Source organism: Pipra filicauda, unplaced genomic scaffold (genome assembly GCF_003945595.2).
Source record: "Pipra filicauda isolate LSUMZ 115617 unplaced genomic scaffold, ASM394559v2 scaffold42_size3861933_pilon, whole genome shotgun sequence".
Taxonomy (NCBI): Eukaryota; Metazoa; Chordata; class Aves; order Passeriformes; family Pipridae; genus Pipra; species Pipra filicauda.
In genome coordinates, this window is record NW_024104565.1 from 1196567 (window position 1) to 1222471 (window position 25905).

Genomic DNA, 25905 nt, shown 5'->3' on the forward strand with positions numbered 1-25905 from the left:
TCCTGAATAGGAAGGTTGTACAACAGCTCCTCTACTAAAATAGCAAGGGCAAAAAGCAAAACCAGCTTTGAGGTTTTTTTAAAAGGAAATTGTATGACCTAAGCGCCCATAATAGCAGGAGTTTGAATCTAGTGAATCAAGAACATCTCGTCTGATTAATTTTACCGTGTCATAGCTAGTCCCTTCTATAAAATTAGACTGGGCCTAGAAGCAGTGTGGGGTTTGCATTGCTGAACTGTCCCTGGACACAGCTTAGCTGGTTGGCTGAGGTAACTGGTGTAACAGCAGGCACTTCCTTGCTTAAGAAAAATGAACATAAGTTTTCATACGCTTTTTTACCACAGGACTTGAATTATACGGCGAGTACTAGTTATGCTAATATTAAATTCAGGATTATGAAACAAGGGGTTGTAGCTGTGGGGTTGAGGGTTTTTATTCAGTGAAAAATGTTACTGTGTCTTACATAGATAGTATCACTAAAATAATTGAAAGCAATGAAGAAAGCTACCTCTTGCAGGTAATCCAACAGATCATTTTACAGTACCAAACCTGGAGATTATGCTTCATGAAAAATTTTCTAGTGTACAGTTTTGTGCTGAAAGATTGACTGTTATCTTTTATTTTGAAGAAGAGTGTTTCTTAAGTATGACTTAGTAGAAGATTGAACTCTTTAAAGAATTTAGGCATCAAAAGTGTACTGTGGTTTTGTGGTTTGGATTTTTTGTTAGCTGTTGTGTAGCTAAATGCCTTTTAAAAACTTGTAGATAAGTGCTCTTTTTAGTTCAAAATTTGTTCTAATTGCAGATGATTTTTATGAGGGGAACCTTGTAGCACATTAAAAGGAACAAGGATGAGAGATCCTAAGTCAGATGTCAGAGGAGAACGTTTTGTGAGAGAAAAGGCTTCTTTCTTCCTGCATCAGGTTTTAGTGTGCTGGAGAATAAGAGAGCAGTGAGATTACTTCTGTGACTAAAATTGCACATTTAACTGTTTACAAGGTTGAATGTGGCAGCTGAATCAATTTTTCCAGTTTTTTGTAGTGTTAAAGGATTTCTGTAATACCACCCAACCTCTGGAAGCTGAAACAAAACTACTGATTTCGTCAGCAACCAGAAATAAAACTATTGATTTAGCAGCAAACTAGTAATTTAATCCGAAACAACCACCTGATGTACTTATCCTGAAGATTTTCATCCCACACTCAGACATCTGCCAAAGTCTTGTACAGTTCATTGTTATAATGCTGGATACATCTGCATTGTCCTTACTGCTGCTGTAGTTAATCCTTACCGTATTTCATGTGTGCAGACATTAAATGACATTTTAGTCTTCTCAGATTCCTTTCAGTTGTTCATAGCCACAAATTCTTCTGAAGCTACAAATAGTTTCAGAAGTAAACTATGTTAATAACTTCATTATTTAGCACACCTCTTCATTGTTATTTAAATAACTTCAGCATGAAGGTTGCAATTACCAGCCTGCTATATGCAAGTTCTTTGCAGAGTCATAGTACACTGTGTGGTAACTCTTGCTGCAATTGTCTTTTTCTTAGATGAAGAATATCATGCGAGTGCTAGAACAGCATGAAATTCAGCCATATGAAGTTGCACTCATCCACTGGGAGAATGAAGAAATGAACTACAGAATAGGGGAGTAAGTATCTTAAGGCACTCGGTATATAAAAGTTAATAGGCACTTTAACCAAATTCAAGGAAAAGCTAGTAAAAATATACTTGTCGTTACACTTTTTTCGAACGAGTAAAATAAGGAAAGAAGAAAACAGTAAATCTAAATTGACAAATTTTGCTGTACTGTTAAACTTGCAAGTAGTGGCCTTTGTGATTTGCTTATGCTATAGATTTTATAAATTAAGAAGCTCTGTGCCCACATAACTGAACATGTTCTTCAGCAATCCTGAACAGGAATTAGGTACCTCATGGGAAAAGAAACTAATAAGCATTATTGAGACAAGTCTGATTTTAAAGAGGATGCTCTGTATAAGCTTTCCTTATTGCCCTTGAGGTTCATATACAAGGATGTAATTCTGCACATACTTTACTTCCTAGGAAAGTTACAACTTGAATATTGTGTAATGATAAACCTGGCAAGTTGTCATTTCTCGTTAAATGTTTTTTTCATCCCAGGGAGAAAATTATCTCTACAGAAATATTTCTCAATGAAAATGATTATATAAATTATCTGTAATTTTCCAACACTGATGCCACCAGAAAGCCACTCCTAGACAGGACACCGTTAACACTAGGGACTGAACTAATGAGGTTGAGCTTATTTAAGGTAACCTGATAAGGAGACAAGTGTTTGGGTTTTTTCTGGCCATTTGAAAACTGCATGTACTATCTGGTTATGTAGTTTGTGATTCTGGACATATTCCATTGTGCTTATGCAAGTTTCATAGTGGGATTGACATGAAAAATTGAACGAGTCTTATTCCTCCTTTTCTTTGTCACTTGCCCCTTATGCAATAGAGGTTTCAGGGAAAGTAACGCCATAGTGGGGATGGAGTGAGGTTGGTAAGAGTGACAGGAGAAAAGAAAAACAAACAGAAAGGTAACAGAGGAACTAGAGAGCAGGAGAGAGGCCAGCATCCTGCTTACTCTGAATTTTCTGTGTGTTTGTAGTAATGCTGTAGTTACCATCACAGCTTGTTGTGCTTTCATTTAGACCTAGAAAATTTGGTCATAATATTAGTCTTAGACTGAGGAACTAATTTTCAGTGATTTGTTTTGGTTATTGTCAGAATGAATGTGAGGGAAATGCAAAGATGGGGATGATAGCCATACAGATACCGTGTGCTTTATATAAATAAACAACCAAACCTCTCTTGCATTCTTGATTATTCTTTAAATGTTCCTTTGCTGGTGGCTTAGTCAATGAAGATGCTTCAATCTTGTTTTAACAGAGGTCAGTCAAAGCTCCATAAAGGACAAATCCTTTTAAATTCTGAGCTGGATAGTGATGAAGTTGTTCTGCAGAAATTTGCCTTTTCAAATGCTCTTTGTCTTTCTGGTAAGTTAATATTGTTCATACTATCAGCCTATGCTACACATTTTGTGAAATGTCATTATAGGTCATTGTACAGCAACAGGTTGGAGACGACTTGGTGCCTGGTTTAGGCAAGCTGTGTAAAGAGTGATTGTTCTTCAGTGAGAGGATGTTTTTAATGTACTTACCGTGTTTTCTAAAAATTGGAATTGCCTTATTCAATATAACTCGTTTAAAAGATGAACAAAGCACATTAATAAACATGCTTTGCAAAAGATGCACATTATTCTGAGCATCCTGTTCCCCACCCTTGAGAAGTATCCCTGAATAACAATGAGTATAGAGGCCATTATTAGAAACCTCTCAGTAATATTGCATAATTCATCCTGCCATCATTTCCTCTGACAGAAAAAGCTAGATGCCAGCTAAAGAAGTGATGTGGAGCAGCGATTCCCAGTTGGGGAGGTGTACCAGTAACAGATGTGTGGACCAGAGTCACAGAAAATATTTTCCAGGCTTATTAGCCATGGTAGGAGAGAGTGGGAGGCACTGCAAAGAAGTTAGACTCATCAGTGGTGCTGCTGCTTATGGAAATAACACCTCTCTTTTGCTTCAGACCTTGAATGATGAAGTGGGAGTAGAAGCTAGCAGCAGTAAGGCTGTCCTTGGAAAGGCCTTCAAAGATAGTCTGGTCTGTCTACCCCTATTGCCTGTAGGGTAAATTATAGGATTCCAGTAATATTTAGGGAAGTGCCCCTTTACACAGGAGAGACATCAAGAAACAGAAGGCATGTTTTTGAGGTGCTACAGCATTTGATCAAGGAGTACAGTGTAACTAAATGGTTTTTGACTGTCGAAGGAAGAGCTGTTGAGAAAAAACGCCTATTGTTCTCTGTAGTTTTCCTATTCATAAAGCCACTGTATGGGAGAATAGTGCCACATAAAAGGAAACAAGGGATTTATTCCCAGGAGATAATTGGTACCAGTTTATGTTAGTGTGAGACATGCACATCATAAAGAAAAACAGTTCAATAAAAATGTTCAGTAAAAATAAAGGATGCAAGTATAGCCCCAAGTCAAATGTACGACACAGCAGAAACCAACCTCTGTCAAATAACAGGTGATAGCTGAAATGCTTACTGTCTTTTTTTTTCAGAGGCTAAATTAAAAGTTTTTTAAGTCAATGACTTGGAGTAGGCCTCTGTATTCAAAAGATGAATGTGCAAATGCTAAGCACTGGATTTACTGTCAGTGTCCTAAACAGATGATACTATCAATTACTACCACAAAAGAGTTCATTTTGACAATTAAACCTTCCATAATTCTTTTTTTTCTGATCGAATAGGGTTGATTTTTAATCTGTTGCTACTTCATTCTTGTCTGGGAATCTGTGGATTAAAGAACAAAGCCTGAGTTATATCATTATCTTGTAGAAACATCTTTCCAGGTTCAAACTGAGGCATAGTAGAATTTGTGTTGCCATTGCCTGTGCTGAACTCAGGTTTCCATAGAAGAGAAGTTACATCTCCAGTAAACAGTACACTCACCTAAAAAGAAAATGGGAGATCGCTTAAGTTTGAATTTAGCTTTAACAAGTACAGGTGGTGTGTCTATACAAGCTAACTCTCCATGGTAGGAGCACACTGGATCAATACTAGACAAATGGAAAATGAGAGCTGAAATGAGACACTAGAAATGCAGTGGAGGCTCTTGAATGAGTCACACATGAAGTCAGCCTCACCCAGGCACTGCTTATGTCTCCAGCTTCCTTGGAATGTAGTTTGCAAAGGCTTCTCACCTGCAGGAGAACACCAAGACGCACAGCTTTAGAGCTGAAGCAAAATTCATCAAGATCTTAATGGCTCATTTGGAGAAGAAAGCTGTGCTCAAGATGAAGGTGGTTCTGCGTGCAGAGCTGTCAGTGCCCAGCCCAGATTTATGTATTGGTATATGAACACTGACTGTATAATACAAACGGTAACTTGCTGCAAATAATTTTGTAAGCATCGACGTGTCCTGAAGCAGCCTGTTGGCAGATTTAAAGTTACGATTACTTGAAAACATATGTACCTCTCACAGTCTTCTGCTTTGTCACCTCTGTGTTGCAGTAAAGCTGGCTATTTGGGAATCGTTATTGGATAACTTTGTGGAATCTATCCAGTCAATTCCTGAGGTGAGGCCTTGTTCGTAACTCTCCCCTCCTTTTCTCATGTGCTTTGTAAAAGATCAGTCCAGATACAGCTGAGGATATGGAAAAAGCAGTTGAACGCTTTACACATTTGGCGGTAAAGCCATCAATGTGGAGAAGCTCAGAACACCTGCAAAGTGGTGGCACAAGAAATCATCATTTAAAGGGTTGGGAGTGAGGTTCTGCATTGTAATGATGTTTCCCATGTTGTGTCACTGTCACCTTCCACTGGTGAATGTGTACGTGTAACAGGACATTTAAACAGGGCGTGTAACAGCATTTAAAAAACCTGGCCAAACAGTGTGTGGAAATTTAAGCTGAAAATAAGGTGCTTTAACTTGAATATAATTAAAAGTTTAAGTGAATTACTGAAACTACAGTTTTTCATGAAACTTAAAAGTACAAAGCCCATATGATGTCACATATAAAAATGAGATTCATAGGGTTCAAAAGAGAAAATATTGGGTTTATTATTTTTATATGAAGGAAATAAATGGTAATATGTTGATAGTTGTAAGGAAAATGTCTACAGAAAGGTTAACTAGTGACAAAGTAAAAGAACACTGTCATGACTTTAACAATAGTAGGAAGAAAACCAAATGATCTCTTGTTCAGAAATCATTCATAGAAAATGCTTCAGGATTTTGTATAGATACTGATAACATACTCAGTGACTTATTGAAAAACCTGGATGAACAGTTGCATGGTGATATTCTTAGAAAGCTAGATAACCAAGGCACTAAGAAAACAAAACTAAAATGTTAATAAGGACAGTATGCATTCAGATTTTAACCCATGTTCCTACTTCAGGCTGTAAAATTCTGGGCTTCTTAACTGCTAGTACATGTTACTTGATCAAGCAGTGAAGAACTTCTTACTTTGCAGATTCTTAAGTCACGAAGGAAGGTAAAACTCTCTCATGCAGATGTGATGCAGAAAATTGGAGAACTCTTTGCACTAAGGTAACTTTTTTGATTACACCCAAGACGTATTACACGGAACTTAAAATCTATGTTGTGCGTGATACCAGACTACACACTAAATAGAGCAGGATGGGGCAGCGGGTGGGGGAATTCCTTCAAACTTCTCTTGGCTGGAGACTGTGCTGTTTATGTTAGTCAGAAGACCAACTGGCTCACCACTCACATTACGGCATTTCAACTATAGACAGGCATTAGGCAGTATATCGTAAATGACCAAATTCCAGACCCTTTTCCCTCCCTAGGTCCAGCAATGCATGTCTCTTAACTGGTAATTACTGTAGATACTAGAGCATGTGAAGGATACCGGGGGAAATACAGGTAGGTAGATCTTCTGTGAATTCTGGTCTTCCCTTGACTTACTCAGAAACCACTGCTAAAATGTACAGATTTAATAGTTTTTCCTCCCTCAAGTGAAATTTGGCCATTGACAATACAGAGCATTACATACTCTTAAAAAAAAAGAAAAAAACCCTCAAAGTTAAATTAAAAAGCAATTCCTGTTTTAAACACTGGGGTTTATATCCTAACTTGAAGGACTCTTCAGTAATAAACAGTGATATTCCTAATATCCAAAGGTTTATTTTAGCAGTAGGTTGAAGGCAGGAGATTTTAGCTCTTAGCCTTTATGATGCTGAGACTGTAGCCTGGTTCTGAAGGGTGTGCTGTGCTCACACATCCAGCATGCAGTACCAGTCACATTTAGAAGTTATTTATTTTTATTTCGTGTACTCTTTCAGTGAGCTACTAGCATAGTCAAGGACTTCTTTGCAGGTATCAAAAATTAAGGAAGGTGACAGGTTGAGGATGCAATGTTGCTATAAGGCAGAAGTCATTTATGTTCAAAACTGTTTCACAGTACAGTATCGCCAGAAAAGTTTCAGATGTGACCAATTTTAAACAATCACTGCAATTGTATTTTTACTCTGAAAGAAGATTCTTTTCATATTTTACTCAAAATTACAGGACATTTTTTCTGTTTCTTTTGACTGCTATGTAAATATTTGCTCCTATATTCACCAAAAGGAAGCCTGAACCACACTAGTACCCATTCTTTTTAGACACCGTATAAATCTGAGCTCAGACCTGCTAATAACACCTGACTTCTACTGGGATAGAGAAAAACTGGAAGAGCTTTACGACAGGACGTGCCAGTTTCTCAACATTAATCGCAGAGTTAAGGTAGGTGTCTTACTGTTACGAGAACTTTCCATGCTCAGATCAGTCATCTTTGGCTCAGCAGGGCCACAGACTGCTCCCTGAATGTCTCTATTAATTGGAGAAACTGAATAAATAATAGGATGCTATACGCTGTCCCCTTTTCCATGTGTTCATAGCCCATTTGCACCTTTACCCAGTTTAGGCTAACTTGCCACACATGAATGGATTGTGTATTTCCTGAGCCACTAAATTAGGATTTAAGGAGTTACAAGAAGAGATTAAAGTCTTCTTCTGAAATGTGTGCAAGAAAACAGGTTAAATAATAATGAGATGCGAAGCATTCTTCTTACTGACATGGTCTTTCAGGTCAGTTCTTGAAGGGCAACATAATGCTTACTGCTGAACCAGAATAAGAAGCACAAAAACTACCACTTCTGGTGGTACAGCAGCCTTAAGTATTTACTTTGGAGGTATTCCAAAAAGCTGCATCATCTTTTGCTTGTGCCTGTTCTCATGAGTAGATATCACCCAGAAGCACTTTAGTACCTGCAAATGCATATCTAGATTTGTATTATTTTTGTGAACCTATTGAAATAACAGGCTCATTTATATTGAAACTTTTATTGCTTGTGCATGTTCCCTTACAGAGCTTTCTGTTTTATTTTGCAGTGGTGTTAACAGCTTTCTAGTTCTGTTCACTGAGCTCTTCTGTGGAGTGTGTTCCCATATTTAGTGATCTCATTCCATTTCTGGAATCCAGATTTGCCACATGTTTGTAATTGCTTGCAGGTAATGAATGAAAAGCTCCAACACTGCATGGAGCTGACAGATCTAATGCGAAATCACCTGAATGAAAAGCACGCTCTGCGCCTTGAGTGGATGATAGTAATACTCATCACCATAGAGGTTAGTAGCGTTTCTTATCACTGTCACACTGAACGTGTAATAACAAGTGCAATTTATATACTTCATAATTCGAGAATTAAGATTATTTTAGTAATGTGATGTACTGTACAAGGGGATCAGTCTTCAGTTCTTTGCAAGTAACTTTTCAAATTGCAGCTACAGTTATTTTTCAGATTATCTGATCTACAGCGTAAACTGGTTTAAGGATTATTCAGTCAAATAAAAATTTGTATCACTGTTTGCTGTTCTCCAGGTTCTGTTTGAACTTGCAAGGGTAGTTTTCTGATGACAGAAGAAACTCAGGAAGAAAACTGACAAAATCATTAAGACCATACAGCCTGGAAAATTCCTATCATATCCTTCTGGAAAAGAGTGAAATCATGTCTCTTGATAAATCTGTAAATCTACTAAAATAAAAACCGAAAAATAATAAATCAGTCTGTGAACATCATTCCCAACTGCTGTACTAGTGACGCTAGAGAGGTCTTAATCTATCAATGTGCTAGTGTAAAGCTGAGATGCATTTTTAGGGGAACTTTTCTAGGGAGTGGACCCAGACACGTGCAGGAGTAATGCAGAGAGAGGTTTAGTTTTGTCTTAATAAGCAAAGACAGAAGGGTGGATCCCTGTATTAATTTGGTGAAGGATTCTACTGCCTTGTCCCCTTGACAACTAAAAAGACACTGAGTGCTACTTTGTGCATTTCTGACAATATTTTCCCTGATTTTCCCCAGCTCCTTCTTGTACAGCCATGACACTGTCCCAAGCTTGGAAATGGCACTACTACTTGTTCTCCTTAAGTTATCTGGCATGATTTTAATATATGTGGCAGGTATATCTAACGTTATGTTCTATCCCATCAGAAAAAGGTGTTTATATACTTGTATGGGATTACATTTCTTTAGTACTACTTCTATTCTTTTTTTTACATTTAGTATTCATATGAAAGGGGAATGGAGTTGATCTTTATCTCAGGTCACAGGAAGCTGTAGCAGAATGATAAACTAAAGTAAGATTCACACAATTTCTCTGTTCACCTTATCATGCTATTTGATTTTTATCAATACAAGTTGCAAGGAGTTAGCATAGGGTAAGATGTCTTAATTATCCTCTAAGGTAAAAGTTTCTTTTTTTATTTTTAATTTATTCCTAGTCTACAGAATATTACCACTTCCTCATGAGAGGATGAAGGGATTTTTTTTTCCCCAGCAACTTCTCTTTCTAAATGTGTTTTCAGGAATTATGACACAACTGCTGTTTTATCACCTTTTTCAAAGTCACTTTAGTCCAGTGTATTGTTTCAGGAACATAACCTAAAAATGTTGTTACAAGCATCTGCAGCATCATGGACAAGCTGCAATGACTGAATTCTGGCTAAAAGTGCAAAATCCATTTGCAGTAGCTTACTGTTCTGTCTTCACCTGAGAGCAGTATTTCTGAGTGTGATACTGGACTCTTGTTGAATATGTCAAACACAGCCACTGGAGAAAAGAGTAAAGTCAGGCAGAGACAGGAAAAACGTCTGACTACAAACCCATCCTTTTGCCATAAATTATGTTACAGTGTCACAGGAGCTGCTTAAGAAGCAGCAACTACTCTTAAGTGAAGGTTTTTCTCCTTGGAACCAGAACAGATCCTGCCTCGAGGTCTTGGTTTTAGAATAGCTCAACTCTGACTTCTCTGAACTGCTGAGAAGGTCTGAAGCATGAAGCCCCGCTCAGGGAAGTGAATCAATCAGTCAGCAGAACAGCTGGGTGACAGTCTTGTAGTACAGTGCAAACAGCTCTGCATCAATAGCCTGACTTACACAGGGTTGTTAAGTAATGGGACATTACATCTTTTATGCAGCAGAAAAACTTATCAAGCACCACTTAATTCCAGTAACAAGAATTGGGTTACATTTTAATTCTAACTTTTCTAGCAAACATTTTTCAGGCTTCCCCCCACCCCATTTGCGTGTAATACTTACATTCAGCATCAGTTCCCATTTCATCTCACAGTTTCAGTATTGCTAAATTGTAAATTTAGCTAAAATGTGAATTTGCAGACCAGCTGCATTTACCAGGAAAAGTGGTTTAACAAAAATATTTGAGGACTCCTGGATGTTCTTTGAAAGCATAGTGTCTAGGCTTGATGATCTGAAGCATTCTGTTTTGGACTGTAAGAGCAACCACCACCTCAAAACAAGGGAAGCGCAGTTACTTTTGAAACTGTAGATCAGTTTATCTTGGCACATAAAATCACAGCCACTAAAGTCACACTCTCTGCTTCCTGCCAAGCCCCCAACCCCACTTATTGAGTGGCTCCTCACAGCTTTTTAAAAAAAGTTCAGTTAAGCTTTAATGTATGTTAAAACTTTGTATCCATTTTTTTCACGGTGTACACACTACATCGCATGACAGGCTTTTGTTTTAGCAACAAACTCCGTAATCTGTTTGAGAATATCTTTACTCTATTACATGTAGAGAAGCAAGCTGGGAAATTGAGTGCACCAAGAACCTAACGAGCTTTCACAGCACGATTACACAGAGAGCAGAGCCCTCTGCAACCATGCAGCACGTGGGAAACTCCCCGCCTACAATCTCTGCTTCACACTGGAGATCCCGTGGGGAGCCTGTGCACGTGTGTATGCATGGCCTGACCAGGAGGAAGTTTTATGGCAGAGGCAGGATGAGTCTTCAGTTCCAGCAGCAACACAAAACTGATTTAGCTGTGAGAACACACTCATCTTTCACCTGCCTCATCTACCACATGCCTTCATAGTGTAATTGATAACAACCATCACTACACAGTTCCTGCTGTTTGAGTCTTCACCAAAATGGGTTTACTCCAACCAGTAAGGATCACCTGGGGGAAAAAAAAAAAGTTACAATAAATACAGAATATACAAGGAAAACCAAAGCGGAATCCTGGTTTATCCAAAACTCTAAAATTTTAACCTTTTTAACAAAATTAAGACTGAATGGCAAAATTCTGCTCATATGGAACATTGTTAGACCATTCTTTTTAAGGAACCAAACTATGCAGACTGCTTCTATCTGTGCTTTTTCTACTAGATAAGGTAAAGGACTACTTACAGATTATTTTCTTTGGCAGATCTGCTAGGAAGTTGTCACAAGAGCAGCTATTTGGCTGAGAGTTGTGACTCCTGAATTCCAGCCCCATTTTTGGGGGGTGACAGCACTAGTGGCTACAGTCAGTCCCTGCTCTCAGCTGCGCTGTTCACATTAGCTCTGCAGGCAGGATAAGCTGGAACATACACACACTCACTTAGAGCTCTGTCACTGAGAGCTGCTTCCTCTCTGGAATACCTCACCCGTCTGGCCTTTAAAAATTCACTCATCACCATTGCAGTTTGAATCAGGTTTTTTCTAAGGAAAACAACACATGCATTTTCATATATTGCTGTAACTTTATAGTCAAGCTCCACTAAAAATGTCACTCCAGCCAAGAGGACATAGTCATGTTTGAACTTTACCAGTGAAAAGTGGGCAAAGCCCGTGTAACAGGCTAATCTGGGACTAAGTCAAAGCCAGAGAGGAGAGGGCTAATCTACACTGCAGAAGCTGTGTCAGTTGGTCTACACTAACAACTCCTGATGGAGATGAGACTCCTAACAAGAAAAAGTACACACAGTTAAACCATTTCCTTAAACAATATAGATTGTACTAACAAAAGGACTGGCCTGTTATTATTTCCCCTGGTCTAAATTGCAGCTACTCAACTAGTTGTGTTCACTAGGTATAGGAACAATTCCTAATTAACATACCAATACCAGAAAAACAGCTTAGCCTTCAGAACAGCAAAGATCCATTTCTTCATCTTTGCACCTCAGAGAGCCTACGCAAAAGGTGGCTCACACACCATAGATCTCCACTTCTAGGACCACCAAAAAAACTGTGAAAGGTCAGATCTCCTTGGGGGCTGACAACTCACCTCTCACCAACATGCCCCAACAGCCTCCCCAGGGCAAGAAAGCCAAGAAAAAGCAGAGCTGTTCCACAACTTCTGCTGGATCCTTACATCTGGGGTTTTCCCAGGGATCACTTTTACATTTTTACAGTGCTGTGTGGAAGACAGGTGAGATTTGGAGCAAATGTGTGAAAAATTCTAAGAGAGGGAGGACAGAGTCCTGGATTAAAAGGTTGGAGACTATCAGAGGGATAGTATTCTAGCAAGGAGCTACCGCAGCTGTCACACTTCCCACCAAGCCTTCTTGCTAGCATGAATCAAAAGTGGAAGTGTTAGAAATGGCAGCTGTGCTAATAAAACAGATTTACAGCACTGACATAAACTCATGTTTTACTATATTTGTACCCACGTGAGAGCAGTGTCCCACATCTTCAGGGAAGGGTTCCCACCCATTGCCTAGGATATGCAACTCCCAGATCCCCACAGCTTCAGCAGAAAGACCTGTGGGAGTGGGGAGCAGTGCCACAGGGAGCGGTGAGCAAAGAGCTCTTCGGAAGAGGGACTCTGCGGTCTTATTTTTCAAAAATGCTGAGAAATTTGAAATCTCACTAAAAATCTTGGCACTTTGAGCCTGATTAACATCACTAAAGCTGTTAAGGTTTTGACTATAACAATGAAAACATCTGCTATTCAACTCCAGATTTCAACTGAACTCAACTAAAAAGACACACGGAACTCAAGACTGGATCAAGTTCCTTGTGCTGCTCAAGTGACTTTTTACTCAGATTAGCAGACACTTTGGTCATCCTATTAACACTTAAATCATCAGCAGTATGTTCATTTACAATGCAAAATATGATCTTAGCAGGTAAAATTCTGCCTTTAATCCAAGTACGTGAAGACCGAAGCAAAACCAAAAACCTAGGGACCGATCCTGTCATCAACAGAAACACACCTAACTAAGAATGCACCCAGATGAGTACCACTATCTGAATCAGCCTGAACAGTTGAATCAGTCTGAACGGTCCTTTCAAAAAGTCATAAACTGGGAAAGAAGTCCTAATCAAGTACCTTCAGAAACTCAAACCCCCAAAACTCAGATGAGTTCGAAGTAGAATTTTAGGTTCACATTGTAAATTGGGTGTCCAAAATGCACCAGATGAACAACTTATTACTCCCTGCGACACAGGTCTCAGATGTAAGTCAGTACTGAAGGTGTGAAGTTCAGCAGCATTACACTCAACACAGCAATCTTTCTACAGATTCCAATGGGCCTTGAATCCAACAGAGTCCTCCTAAATTAGAAACTGCATTATTGCTGGATTAAACTACTTTTATTTGGGTCCAAATAAAAGTGCTTTAAAGCTGAATTATGAGCTATTACTAATAAACCATAGCTAAGTTTTTCTCCAATTTCAGAGACAGCACAGAGGAGAATCCCACATGAATGCCAATACACAAGTACTAAAGTGCAACATAAAAGAGAAAAAAGAGACCACAAAGCCTGCCATATATCTGCCAGAAACACACTGGTTTTCCTAAACAGCCCACTCGATTTAATTAAAAATTTTATCACTTTCACCATCTTTCATGAGAATGAGACCAACGATCCACCACTAAGCAACTGAAGTTCAAATGCCCATCTACTCTCTTTACTTTGTATTTAGTTTGCAGAACTGAAATGTAAGGGAAACCATTCAGGGGAAAAAAATTGCCAAGTAGACTGGCTAAATACACTCTATAAACTTCTGCCACATGCTCACATAGCAGAACTCAGAGTTGTTAAGAACACGACCCTTGTAGTTCAGCATATCTCAATACTCAACGTGGGTCCTAAAGATGCAGTTCTGTTCAGCTGCTCTATTCAAAGTACTGCAACAGCAGCAAACAGACTGTAAGCTTTCAGCTCCACTAAAATTAAAGATGTTGGGCTTTGGGGTTGGTTTGCTAGGTTTTTTTAAGACTTCACTAGTTAGATTTCATGTGCAGCTTAACTTGGGTAAATAAATTAATATTCATGAGCTATATGATCCAAACAGTCTCAAACTGTGCCTATCAAGACATCCATTAATTTCAGTGGGAGATGGCTTAGACTCACATAAAACTGGTCTAATCCTTTAACAATAAACACTTGCTTAAATAAGTACCTTAAAAAAGGTAATAATAATTATTACCATTATCTGGACCTAATTCAAACTGTTGGCATTGCCGCATATGTTGTTCCTCATGAACAACAAAAAGCACACTTAAGGACAGCAGGAGCAGGCCTCCAGGGCAGGGGGTGCAAAGGAACCCCCTTTAACTACTGCTGGCCAATATCTTCCCACGAGGTTTTCAACAACAGTTTCTCTCTGAAAACGTTTCTGTCTGTGCCACTGCTCCGCTTAGCAGATGTCACCTTACAGCCCAGACTGATTCTCTGCTTGGAGGAATCACACCCAAGGACTTCCCAGCCTCTTGTAGAAGATGGTATCCCTGCTCCACACTAACAGCTCTTGACTTAAGTACCGTCTGCAAGACCGACAATTTTTTCCACGTATCGCAGTGTCTGTTGGTGCATTCCTTTGTGCAGTTTTATAAGCATCCGCAGATTATTCTACAGCACACCTTAGATCTGGATAAAAAGATGCCTGGCTACAGCCACCTTCTGTCCGTACTCCACCGCAACCAAATCTGCCACCGTGGGAAGTTGCAGATGTGGGGGTTTTTTTGAAGACAACTATACTGTCCCCTTAAAAAGTCATGCTAAGAATAGCCAGTTCAAATAACCTGAGTCCTGTTGAACAGATCAGAAGCGAACCCAACCTTTCCGCTTTTGTACTCTGAATCACTCTTTTTGACAACTGAACTTGTAACCTCCCGTCTGACAGCTCAGCCACGCCGTGCCCAGGGCAGTTTCACAGGGATCAGCCCCACGCCGCCCCTTCCCAGCGCACCGAACCGAGACCTTGCTATAAATGACACCTGGAGCGCAGCCAGGGTGACGCGGAGGAGGGCACCGGCACTGAGCCCGTACCCGAGAGCCCCGGGACGCCGCGTCCCGCCGCCGGCGGCCGGTCCCCGTCTCCCACATCCCCGGCGGCTCCGCGGGAAGCGCAGGGACGCACCTGCGCCCGCCACTCCTCCCCGGGAGCGAGCGCGGGGTCAGAACCCGGCGGCTTCCATCCATCCATCCCACGCCTGCCGCCAAGCACCGCCCGACGGGAGCCGCCCGGTGGCCCCCGGCGGCGGCACCGAGAAGCCTCTGCCGCCGCGGCGAGGCCGGGCGGACGCCAGAAAGACGGCGGCGGGCGCAGCACCGCCCCATCTCATCCTATCCCAATCCCGGCCCCGCACGGCGCCACAGTCCCCGTTATCCCCGCAGCGCTGGCGGCGGAGGGCACACCAGCCCCCGCCGCCCGGGAGTTTTAAAGGGGCAGTGCGCCCCGCTGGGATGGGGGCGGCGGCGGCGTTCGTCCGGGGGTGCCCGGAGGGCGGGAGGGCCGGTCCCGTGCCCGGTGCCGGCGGTGGGGCGGGCGCGGAGGGAGGGGCGGGGGCTGGGTGTCTCCCGCTGCTGCTGCCGCTGCCGCCACAGCACTCGCCGCCTCCCCTCCCCCACGGCGGGGGCTCCTCGCCGCAGCCTCTGTGCTCCGCTCCCGGTCATGTGACCCGAACGTAACCGGACAGGAAAAGCCGCCGCCGCCGCCGCCGCCGCGCTGACTCCGTTGTTGCTGCTGCCGGGCGCGGAGACGGCGGCGGCCCCCGCGCGGCGCCACCCGGCGGCCCCGGCGCCCCCCAGGTGAGCGAGCACCGGCCACGCCGCGCCCGTCCCGGGGGGCCGCCCGGCCCCGCCGCCCGCACGTGCGCCCGGCTCCGCCGCGCCGGCCGCGGCCCGGGCTGAGGCGACGGCGGGGGCGCGGCAGGGCCTGCGCGGCCCTACCTCCGCATTGTGTGCGAGGGCCACCCCGGGCCCCCCCGGGTCTGCGCGGGCCGAGGGGGCGCGGGGCTGGAGGTGGGGCCGCCCTGGCGAACCCCCGCCGGGCCGGGCCGGGCCGGGCCGGGCGGCTCCATCCGGGACACGGCGCGGGGAGGGGGATGGGCGCGCGCCGAGGGGAGGGCCGGGCGTGGGGGGGGGCGGTCGGTGGGTCGCGGGGAAGGAGGGAGGGGGCGGCGGGGCTGGTGCCGCCCGGCGCGGGGCTCGGCTCGGCCGGTTGAGGCCCGCGCTCCCTCCCGCCCCCTCCGGCGGCGGCGGCGGCGGGATCCGGCGCAGGCGGGGCGGGGCTGCCCCGCCTGTCCCCCCCGCTCGGCGGGTTGGGATGGGATGGGCTGGGCCTGGCGGCGGCGGCGGCAGCGGCAGCTCTTCCCGTCTCGCGCGCCCTGGCGGCTCCGCTCGCGCTGCGTCTCGCGCGCCGTCTCCGTCCCGTCCGTGCGCGCGTGGCGTGCGCGGGGGGGGAGGGGGGAGGGCGGGCGGGGGGAAGAGGAGGAGGGGCGGGGCGGGGGGCGGGGCGCAGCCAGTGAGAGCGGCGCGCGCCCGCCTGGCCCTCTGCCGCGTCGGCCAATGGGAGGGCGCCGTGCGCTGCTGCCGCGGGGGCCGCGCGCAGCTCCCGGGAATGGAGAGGGCGCGCGCCGGGACACGCCCCCCGGCGGCGGGAGCGCCCCCGCGGCGTGCGCCCCTTCTCTGCCTCACGCCCCGCTGGCGCGCGCGCAGCCCGGTCCCGTCCCGTCCGGTCCCGGCCCGTGGCGGCGGGCGGGGCCGGCCCGGGGCCCATCGCGAGTCCCTGCCCGCCGCCCGCGGTGAGGGTGGAGGCGCCCGCTCCCGGCGGTGCTGCGCCGCTGTTAGCGGCCTGGGCCGGGCAGTGCCCTCTGCCGACGGAGCGGGAGCAGCGCTGCGGGCTCGGTGCTCCCGAGGATCGATGCCCGCCTGCGCCGGGCCGTGCCCGAGCTGTTCTCTGCCGGCCCGCCCGGCCGCCCCCGCCCCGGGCACTCCCTCGCCCTGCGCTGCTCCTTCGTCGCCGCTCCCAGCCTCTTCTCCCGCGGTGCGGTACCGGCGCTTTCCCGGCCTCATCCTGGCCTCGTGCCCACCCCTTTTCCCCGCGGGGTCTCCAAGATGAACACACGCTTCCCGAAAGGGTTCGCCCCGGCGTGGCTTTCCACGCTGAACGGATTAGGTAATTCCAAAACCGTGGCAGAACGGAGCCGGGCCGGGGAAGAACTGTCCAGGTTCCGGGGTACAAGAAATGTTTTGCGCGGTTGTTGGACCGGTCAGCACTAATACGGCCTTGCCGGTGTTAATCACCTTTATTTAGCTGAGGATAAAACTTTTATTTAGCTAAGGGTAGAACTCCTGAGTTCACACATACCTATAATGAACAAAGCGCTTTCCTCGCTCCTGTCGTCTGCCTTACGATTTTCTTAGAGTGTAATTCTTCTAGTGCTTTCAGTTACGGCACTTAAATATCATTCAGATACACTCAAAATGCAATGTTGTGCACGTGTGTCATTTCATGAAAAGATTAATTCAGACCTGTGATGAAGGGCATTGGCTTCAGCAGCCACAGTGACTGCTGTGTGGGTAAGGGTGAAACTACAAGCTAAACAAACTTAGAATGATAATAACTAGAAAGAATGCCTTTCTGACTTGGAAGCCCTCATGTCAATGGTTTGCTCTGCCTGACAAATTTTGCTGTCCAAGTACAAACTAGACTTAGCACTGATGAATTAGAAATACAGTACACATTAATAATCTAAATTAAAGCTAACAAAAAAAATCTAGTGTGATTTCTGTAACATCACAAAGTCTACAAGTGTGGGGCATCTTGCAGGATTAAGTAACACCAAACATGATTTTTGTTATTGCTGACAGTGAGTATTCCCTCTTGTGGAGAGAGGGAGACAATCTTCCATTTGTACAACAAAAATGTAATTATCCAAAAAGTTTAAGGAAAAGAATATGGACCTTAAGAGAGCTGCACTCTTTTTTTTTCTCTTAGCTGTAAGAACATAGTCAACTGTATTGTATATTGTATTTCTTTTTCTGCTTATGCCCTGACTCCAATGAGTTCTGATCTCGTGTGGATGCATAGGAATGCATTTGATCAGCCTGGTTATTGGTTTAAATATGAGGGCATTCTTCACTGTCCAGCAAGTAGAAATACCTGTTTCTTCAATGACCAAGCATACATGTGGAATACACTTTTGTTCTCTTTCCCAAAAAACCATGCTCTTACCAAGTACAAGCTACTTTTACTTAAAATTTCAATAGCTTCCTGTTAAGTTTGGAGGGGAAAATGCTCAAGACTTTTGATCCACTTCTGATTTCACCTCCTCTTTGTTTTCTGTTCTGTTCTGCTTCTTCATTTTTCTGGGCATAACATGGCCAGGAATTTTGTTGGCTTCTTTTGCTGTTTTACGTGTTTAAGTACAAATCTACGTGACTTCATACTTTCACTTTTTCTGCTCAAAGCTCTATTTATTTTGGTTAAGTTTGTATCCACTCGTTGATCTTACTAGCCCTATATTCATCCATCCAACCGTACGCAACTGTCCTAATGTGTTTTCCTGGCTATTTTTTTCCCCAAAGTTATTGATTTCTGCTTCCAAGGCTGAATTTGAATCCTTGAGAAAAAGTTTATAGCTCTTAGGTAGTTCTTTTTGGGCAGCCTCCAGCAGCTGGTACAAGGAAGTACCAGGGAGGGGGAGGGCTGTGGAAACCCTGGTTTAGGAGGGTTCAGGTCAGTGCCACATTTCACTGTTAGTTATTCCACCTTGTGCTGATGGTCAGTGATGGATGGAACTGCACCTCTCACCCCCTGAGTTTCTTGATTTGCTAGGCGGGCATGAGACACACAGACTGCTTAGAAAATGCTGTTGTAGCTGGTCTCAATAAATAAATAAAGACTTGTTGGGTAAAAAGGCCCTTCTGTATTGATAGTGCAGAGAGCTTGCTGATACCAAGAATGAATTGTTTGACTCTGGCAAGATTCAGATATTTATCTGATATTTCCCAGGAGAGGGCATAACCATCAGTTAAAAGTGTCTAACTTGTCTTTTATTGGGTTGTGCTCTTGTCTCTCCCACCCATTGAGATGAGGGTGACTGACATCAGTAAGGAAATTTATTTTTCCTACTTGAGCAGACAAGTGGCAACCAAAATGCTTTCTTTTTTCCACTGAATATAGTGTTTTTACTGTTTATTAATATATCTTCCTCTCCCTTAGCTATTTCTATTTCTGTATCCAAGCCCAACCCCATGCCTTTTCAGAACTTTTCATCTTGGCTCTTCTTTGCTCTTTAACCCTGGCAAATCACTTGCACCTTTGTGAATTGCATTGCCCATCGTGAAACAGCGATCATTGCCTACCTGTAAAATATCTCTTATACAGTAACTTGGGGTTAAGAGGTGTTACTAAAGCAAGGCATACAGATATTAGAGGAAAATATCTGTTAAGAGACAGCTACTGTTGCATCTGTGCATCTACTGCTAAGTTTTACATGAAAGTCGTTTTCTTTTCAGAGTGTAAAAAAATGGATTTGGCCAACCATGGACTTATTCTGCTGCAGCAACTAAATGCTCAGAGAGAGTTCGGTTTCCTGTGTGACTGCACTGTTGCCATTGGTGATGTCTACTTCAAGGCACACAAATCAGTCCTCGCTTCTTTCTCCAACTACTTCAAGATGTTGTTTGTTCATCAAACCAGGTAACTGCAAAAAGGTGCACTGTTTAAATATTGTTCAGTTAGCTGAGCTAAGGAAGTCTATCAACGTTTTGAAACCTGAAAACATTCTTTTTGCTTCTTGCTATGTCATAAGGAGTATGGAATCCAGTCTTATCTGCAAACTAGAACCTCACTTTAAAACAAATTAAAGTTGAACTGTGATTCATTAGCACTAACTTTATAATTTGACACAAGTTCTCTATCTCTAAAAAATCATAGGATTTCTAGAATTGAATACGTCAAGGATCCTGTTTCACTCCTGCACTTTCCTTCTCCCTTCTGCTCTGTCTTGACATTGTTCTTGACATTTCCATAACAGTATATACAACCCAATAAGGATTTACTAGAAGATTTTGAGAAATAAACTTAAAAAAGAGGTGTATGTACTTTATTTTTTTGCAGTTTATCAAAGTCAGTTATATAATAAGATACTACATAGTGGTGGAAAATAATGGGGTTTGTGTTACTTTCCTTTCTGTGTTTTGGTGTTGTTTTTTGGGGGGGGGGTGTTGTACCAGAGCCTTACATTGAGGACATTGAAAAGATAACCGAAGTGTAAGACTGTTTTAAAGGTTTTTCTTTTTTTTTTCCAAATATTTGAACTATCTCAAAACTTCTAGGACAGAAGTGCATTTGCACTTCTGAAACAGTACTGAAGGTAGATGTATCAGTCTTGATGCTCCATCAAGAGCACACAGTTATTTTTGGAAGACAACATTGCAAAGTTTATTTTTGAGTAATACATCTGAATTCAAAAGCAGTCACAGAGAAGGCTCGAGAAGGGTGCATCTCAAGAAATGGAAGAATTGGCTGTAATTTCCTCCTCGGCTTGGTAGCACACTGTGGTTAGAGCATTCAGACCACAGCACGCAGTCATGTCCATTTCTGGATTTCTGTGTTTTATTTAATGCTTGTTTTTAATACAAGAGCTACAAATACTTCTGAAAAATAATTAGAATCCCAGTTCCTCTCCTGTTAGCTAACTGACCTAACCTCAAGGTGTTCCCTATTTTCTTTCTTCTGTGAGCCATGCCTCACTTTCTGCATAGAGATACACCTTCCTCCAGAGGCATGGTGGGTGTTTCAGTCCCAGAGCATCATAAAGGTCGATGCACTGGGCACACTCTCAGCTGGAGGATGATGTTGGTTTCAGTTCTGTTAGGCTGAAGAGGCATCACAGCCAAAGCATTTCCCTTTACTGAGCGCTGTAGGCTGGCCATGCATACCACTAGTGCTCCTGTTCCTTCTTTCTTATTCAAGGAAAGAAGCTACTGTTCTGCTGGTTAAGGAGCCTGGACTCCACAGGTTACATGTGCTCAGGCTATACCTGTTGCATCAGACCCCCAGGGGATTCACACCCTGTCCTGCATGGTTTCTGGATTGTAATGCAGTTGAAACAAGGTGATACCACACACTTGCAGAACTGTAGCTATATACCCTAGTAGGACATAGAGGGCAAACGGGCAAGTGCCAGATAATTTTTAGATGTTTTCAGGGAGAAAAGTACTGAGTACTGAGAAAAGTTTAATGAACTGTGAATTTATAGTCCAGTGCTAGCAGGTTTTCATCTAGCTACAGATGTGTTTGAATCCAACCAAGAAAAGGGGGAAAATGTCTTTGCAATTTATAGAATATATTAATATGTGACAACACATCTATAACATAACAGCAATTTAGAAGGGTGCAGATCACAAAGAAAGCTTTGTCTTTTCATTGAGGCAAAAAGTCATCTTCCAAGTGGCCAATAAGATTAACTCTTTTACATTAAAGCATTTCTCTAATATCTATTTGTTTCATCTTTCAGTGAATGTGTCCGTTTGAAAGCAACTGACATACAGCCAGATATCTTCAGTTATCTCTTGCATTTGATGTACACTGGGAAGATGGCACCACAACTCATTGACCCAGTTCGACTAGAACAGGGAATAAAGTTTCTGCATGCATATCCACTAATTCAAGAGGCCAGCCTTGCAAGTCAGGGAACTTTTTCTCACCCGGATCAAGTTTTTCCATTAGCGTCTTCATTATATGGCATTCAGATTGCAGATCACCAGATAAGACATCCCACTAAGGTTACATCAGCGACTGACAAACTCGGGCGAGAACCAAGGCCACAGACATCGCGGATGAACCAAGAGCAGGTTTCTGAAAGCTCACAGCTCTCGCAGTTAGCCACAACTCTGCCACAAGTGACCCGGACAAATATGTCCACTTCTGACCCATTGCCATCTTCTTTATCTCCAGAATTGGTATCTGCTGCTGGTAATAATTCACCTGCAGGAGAAGAGGCCAACATGGAAGCATCTTCTTCAGATGAACAGCCTGCCTCACTCACAATAGCACATGTCAAGCCAAGCATTATGAAAAGGAACGGAAGCTTCCCAAAATACTATGCCTGTCACCTCTGTGGTCGCCGGTTCAATTTACGAAGCAGTTTGCGTGAGCACCTGCAAATCCACACGGGAGTTCCCTTCACATCTAGCCAGCAGGGAGAAAGTAATATTTCTTTGTCTCTCTGTAACAACACAGCTGATAAAGATGCAATGGAAGTGCCTGAAGCAGGGATGATTAGTGACAGCGAGTTGCAGCAGATCTCAGACTCCCCAATAATTGATGGGCAGCAGCAGTCAGAGACACCTCCCCCCTCTGATATCGCAGACATTGACAACTTGGAGCAGGCAGATCAAGAGAGGGAGGTAAAGAGACGGAAATACGAGTGTTCCATCTGTGGTCGCAAATTTATTCAGAAAAGCCACTGGAGGGAGCACATGTACATACACACAGGCAAGCCCTTCAAGTGTAGCACTTGCGACAAAAGCTTTTGTAGAGCTAACCAGGCTGCCAGACACGTGTGCCTAAACCAGAGCATGGACACGTACACGATGGTGGATAAACAGACTCTGGAACTCTGTACCTTTGAGGAAGGTAGTCAAATGGACAACATGTTAGTACAGACCAACAAGCCCTACAAATGTAACTTGTGTGACAAAACGTTTTCAACTCCCAATGAAGTAGTCAAGCATTCGTGCCAAAATCAAAACTCTGTCTTTACACTAGAAGAAGATCGCTCCATTCTGCTAGGTGGTGGGGACACAGAAGCCACAGAGACTGATAACGCAGTGTTAGCCTCCATCAAAAAGGAGCAAGAAGCAGTGTTGTTAGACTGAATGTGAAACCTATATCAATTTTTTAAAGTTTCTTTACTCATTTTTTATTAAATCAATTTTTTCCTTCCCTTACCTCTTACCTCACTTACCCTTCCATCTTTTCCACCAACATCCTTCCCACCCTTTGTCTTCAGCAACCAGAACTGTACTGGCACATTAGGAAATTGGACTTTGCCTCTCCCACCAAAACAAACAAAAAGCTCTTGCATCAAACCACAACGAAATTGATTTTAATACAAAGGAACATGTGAAAAATAATCCAGCTAACTATGTTGATAGTATTAGTTAATCCAAATTTCATAGATTTTAAATTAAATTTAGATTGCTTAAAAGTGTATTTAGATACGGTGATGAGTGTAACGAGAAACAGAGTTATCAGTTTGGTAAGTGAAGGATATATGTATTTTAGTTTCCCTGGTAGAAGGCATTTTGAGATCTGGCAAAATAAACACCATGCTTTTTACAAGTCCACATGCAAGTTGATTAAGGTTATAACCTAAAGCCCTCAGAACTTTTCTCAAGGAGAGCAAAAGTCTCTGTTCATTGAGTTAAAAAGAGCTGAAGGAGTTGGGTTTCTTTTAGCCATATATTTTCCCTCAAGTATGCCTTTGGGTATCTGTTTTGGAGTCAAGCAAAGCAGCTGCTTAGCCAAATTTTGACTTAAGTAGCTATAATAGTAATGTGATGGCAATCTTTATATATATAAATACTGTGTATATATAAAGATATATACATATATATATATATAAAGTGTTTGTGTGTATATTTGGTACAGGTAAATAAATGCACACATCCTTTTTAAGTAACTGGCCACCTACTCTCAGATTCAGCCTGGAATGTCTTTTAGTCATTTGGTAAAACTAGTCATTGCACAGGTTAGTTTTAATCAAATTTAAAATGTCCTGGGCTGTGTGCGTTTTTATTGACCTGTTGAAGAGAAGCTAATAAGTAAGTGTTGTCACCCAAGCTACCGAGGAAACTAGAGAGGTGACATACTGGTGAGCACTGCACCATCATTAGTGCAGCACATGCATGTGTTATTAGCTATAGGTTTGAGTCATTCTGGATGAAAGGAGAGAGAAAAGCTTTATTCCCTTACTCTGGCAAGGAGTGTCCATGATTTCATTTGTTCTAATGGCATGAGTTAAGAGGGAGAAAAAACAGTGTTCTAGCAACAGGTGATCATGATTGTTTTAAAGTGAATCTGTAGTGCTGGCTGGCAAATTGTGAGAGCCCTGTTATTTTGAAAGCCAAGACAAAGTCTGCAAAAAGTGAGAGGATGATTTCTGTAGTTTTGGTTACTGCTGATGGTCGCACTGCATCTTTGTGTTAAAAATCAAGTTGTTGATTTTTTATTATTTCAAATAGATGCCCAGATTTTTTGCTGGTAGCCTAAAAACCTTCACTGACGGCAGCAGTGAAGCCCACCGAGCAATTACTGGGCCAACAGAAGGTGTAAGTGGACAGAAAAAGTGCCCCGTCATAAATGGAGACAGTGTGTGTTTTGGGGGGAGGGGTGGGAGAGGGCAAGTCACAAACCACAGCTCTTCTCTGTGTATATGTTTAAACTGAATATCATCTTTTTGTGTATAGTTAAGTTCTCAGATTTGTAAGTTTTTATACATTATTTCATTGAATAAAAACTGAATTAAATGGGATATGATTTATTGAGTTGAAGGTGAAAGGTTGTTGGTTTTCAATCTTCCTGGATGAGCTCTTGCTGAATTGGTTTAAAAGCCAAGTGATGTATTCTGTTTATCATCCTACAGATGAACAAATAGCTTGCTAAAACTTTAAACAGTGGATTTAGTGCAAAAAGTCACTACATACTAGATTTTTTTCCAGTTTATTATAACGTGACAACTATCGTAAAGAAAGTGGTATTGATTTTATTATCTCCCTTGTATTAGAATAATAGATTTAAAATCAATTGATTTTGCTTTAAAGTATGGAAGTGTTTTGAAGTAAAAAAATAACATAGAGTTATTTTAGAGTTGCCCATTTTAAAACTTTTTTAAGATCTTCCTCTACCAATATACGTTCTTTAAAAACATTTTTTATTTCATCTTACTTAGTCTGAAATGCTCTCAGAGTAGAAAAACAGAAGAATAAATCTTTCCTAATTCAGGGTAAGGTCAGCTTTTGAGGTGTCTGTGGTTTAGGGGCTAGTGACAAGTTCATTTCCAAAATGGCTGCAGCTGCTCAAGGTGCTTCTGCCTTAGCTGCTAGTTACTGCTTAATCAGATGCTCTTTTTCTTTTTTCTCCTTTTTTTTTTTATTTTCCCCAGAGCTCTAGCTCTGCTCCATGGCAGAGTACAACAGTTTAGCTCAGCTCCCCAGGTGGCTGGTTCTATCGTGGGTACACCATTTTTTGTGAGACATTCATCAGCCCCTTACCTTATTCCTGCTCTCATCGCTCCTTGTCCACTGTTCGGAGATCATTGCATGTTGAATGGGCTCAAGTGAAAAACAACTAGTCTTTAAAAATGCTATTTTTCTGTCAAATATCTTCCCTATTTTAGCTCTGCTGAAGGTTTTGAGCAACTAATGGATTGTGCAAGGGCAGAGATGAACAGGGAAGAGGGTTACTGAAGCCAGTGTGGCTGCTGGCAACATCCAGGATGTAGAGGGTTGGAAGTGGTGACTCCCGCTTGGGCAGGTCCCTCATCTGATGGGCAGGGTGGCCTTGCAGCCGGTGTACTGCCCAGAAAGAAGGAGCAGGGTAGGGCAGGGAACAAGAAGCCAGCGAAATAGTTGGTTATGACAGTACTGCTGCAAGGAACGTGAATTTGCAGGCCCAGCAGAGATACTTTCACCTGTTAATATTTATTCTTAAGAAATAACACTGTCGGGTAAAAAGAAAAAATAATCACAATAAAGAGACTGTTTTAATA

General features: G+C 42.9%; 2 protein-coding genes and 1 long non-coding RNA gene across 5 annotated transcripts in view; 2 read left to right on the forward strand and 1 right to left on the reverse strand.

Annotated features, from left to right (window-relative positions):
- The window catches only part of RMND1 (required for meiotic nuclear division 1 homolog), a 20835-nt gene extending 12370 nt beyond the window's left edge, over positions 1–8465 (forward strand). The window contains exons 6-11 of the mRNA XM_027733836.1: positions 1553–1653; positions 2921–3027; positions 5112–5176; positions 6077–6153; positions 7233–7353; positions 8122–8465. Coding sequence (XP_027589637.1) covers positions 1553–1653; positions 2921–3027; positions 5112–5176; positions 6077–6153; positions 7233–7353; positions 8122–8337 — 687 coding nt within the window. The 3' untranslated portion in view covers positions 8338–8465. The remainder of the gene's footprint in view (positions 1–1552; positions 1654–2920; positions 3028–5111; positions 5177–6076; positions 6154–7232; positions 7354–8121) is intronic.
- LOC120324129 lies at positions 5637–15943 on the reverse strand. Its single transcript, XR_005565145.1, has 2 exons — positions 15258–15943; positions 5637–11085 (listed from the first exon to the last, which is right to left on the reverse strand). It is a non-coding gene; the product is annotated as an uncharacterized LOC120324129 (long non-coding RNA).
- On the forward strand, positions 15803–25905 carry ZBTB2 (zinc finger and BTB domain containing 2). Of its 3 annotated transcripts, none has more exons than XM_027733877.2 (3): positions 15803–15928; positions 19643–19826; positions 21649–25905. In XM_027733877.2, exons 2-3 carry the CDS (start codon positions 19654–19656, stop codon positions 23009–23011), a joined length of 1536 nt encoding a protein of 511 aa, XP_027589678.1. In that variant the 5' UTR covers positions 15803–15928; positions 19643–19653; the 3' UTR covers positions 23012–25905. The 3 variants fall into 3 exon arrangements, with proteins under 3 accessions (XP_027589678.1, XP_039241635.1, XP_027589675.1); XM_039385701.1 differs by lacking the exon at positions 15803–15928 and adding an exon at positions 16120–16141; XM_027733874.2 differs by lacking the exon at positions 15803–15928 and adding an exon at positions 16814–17297.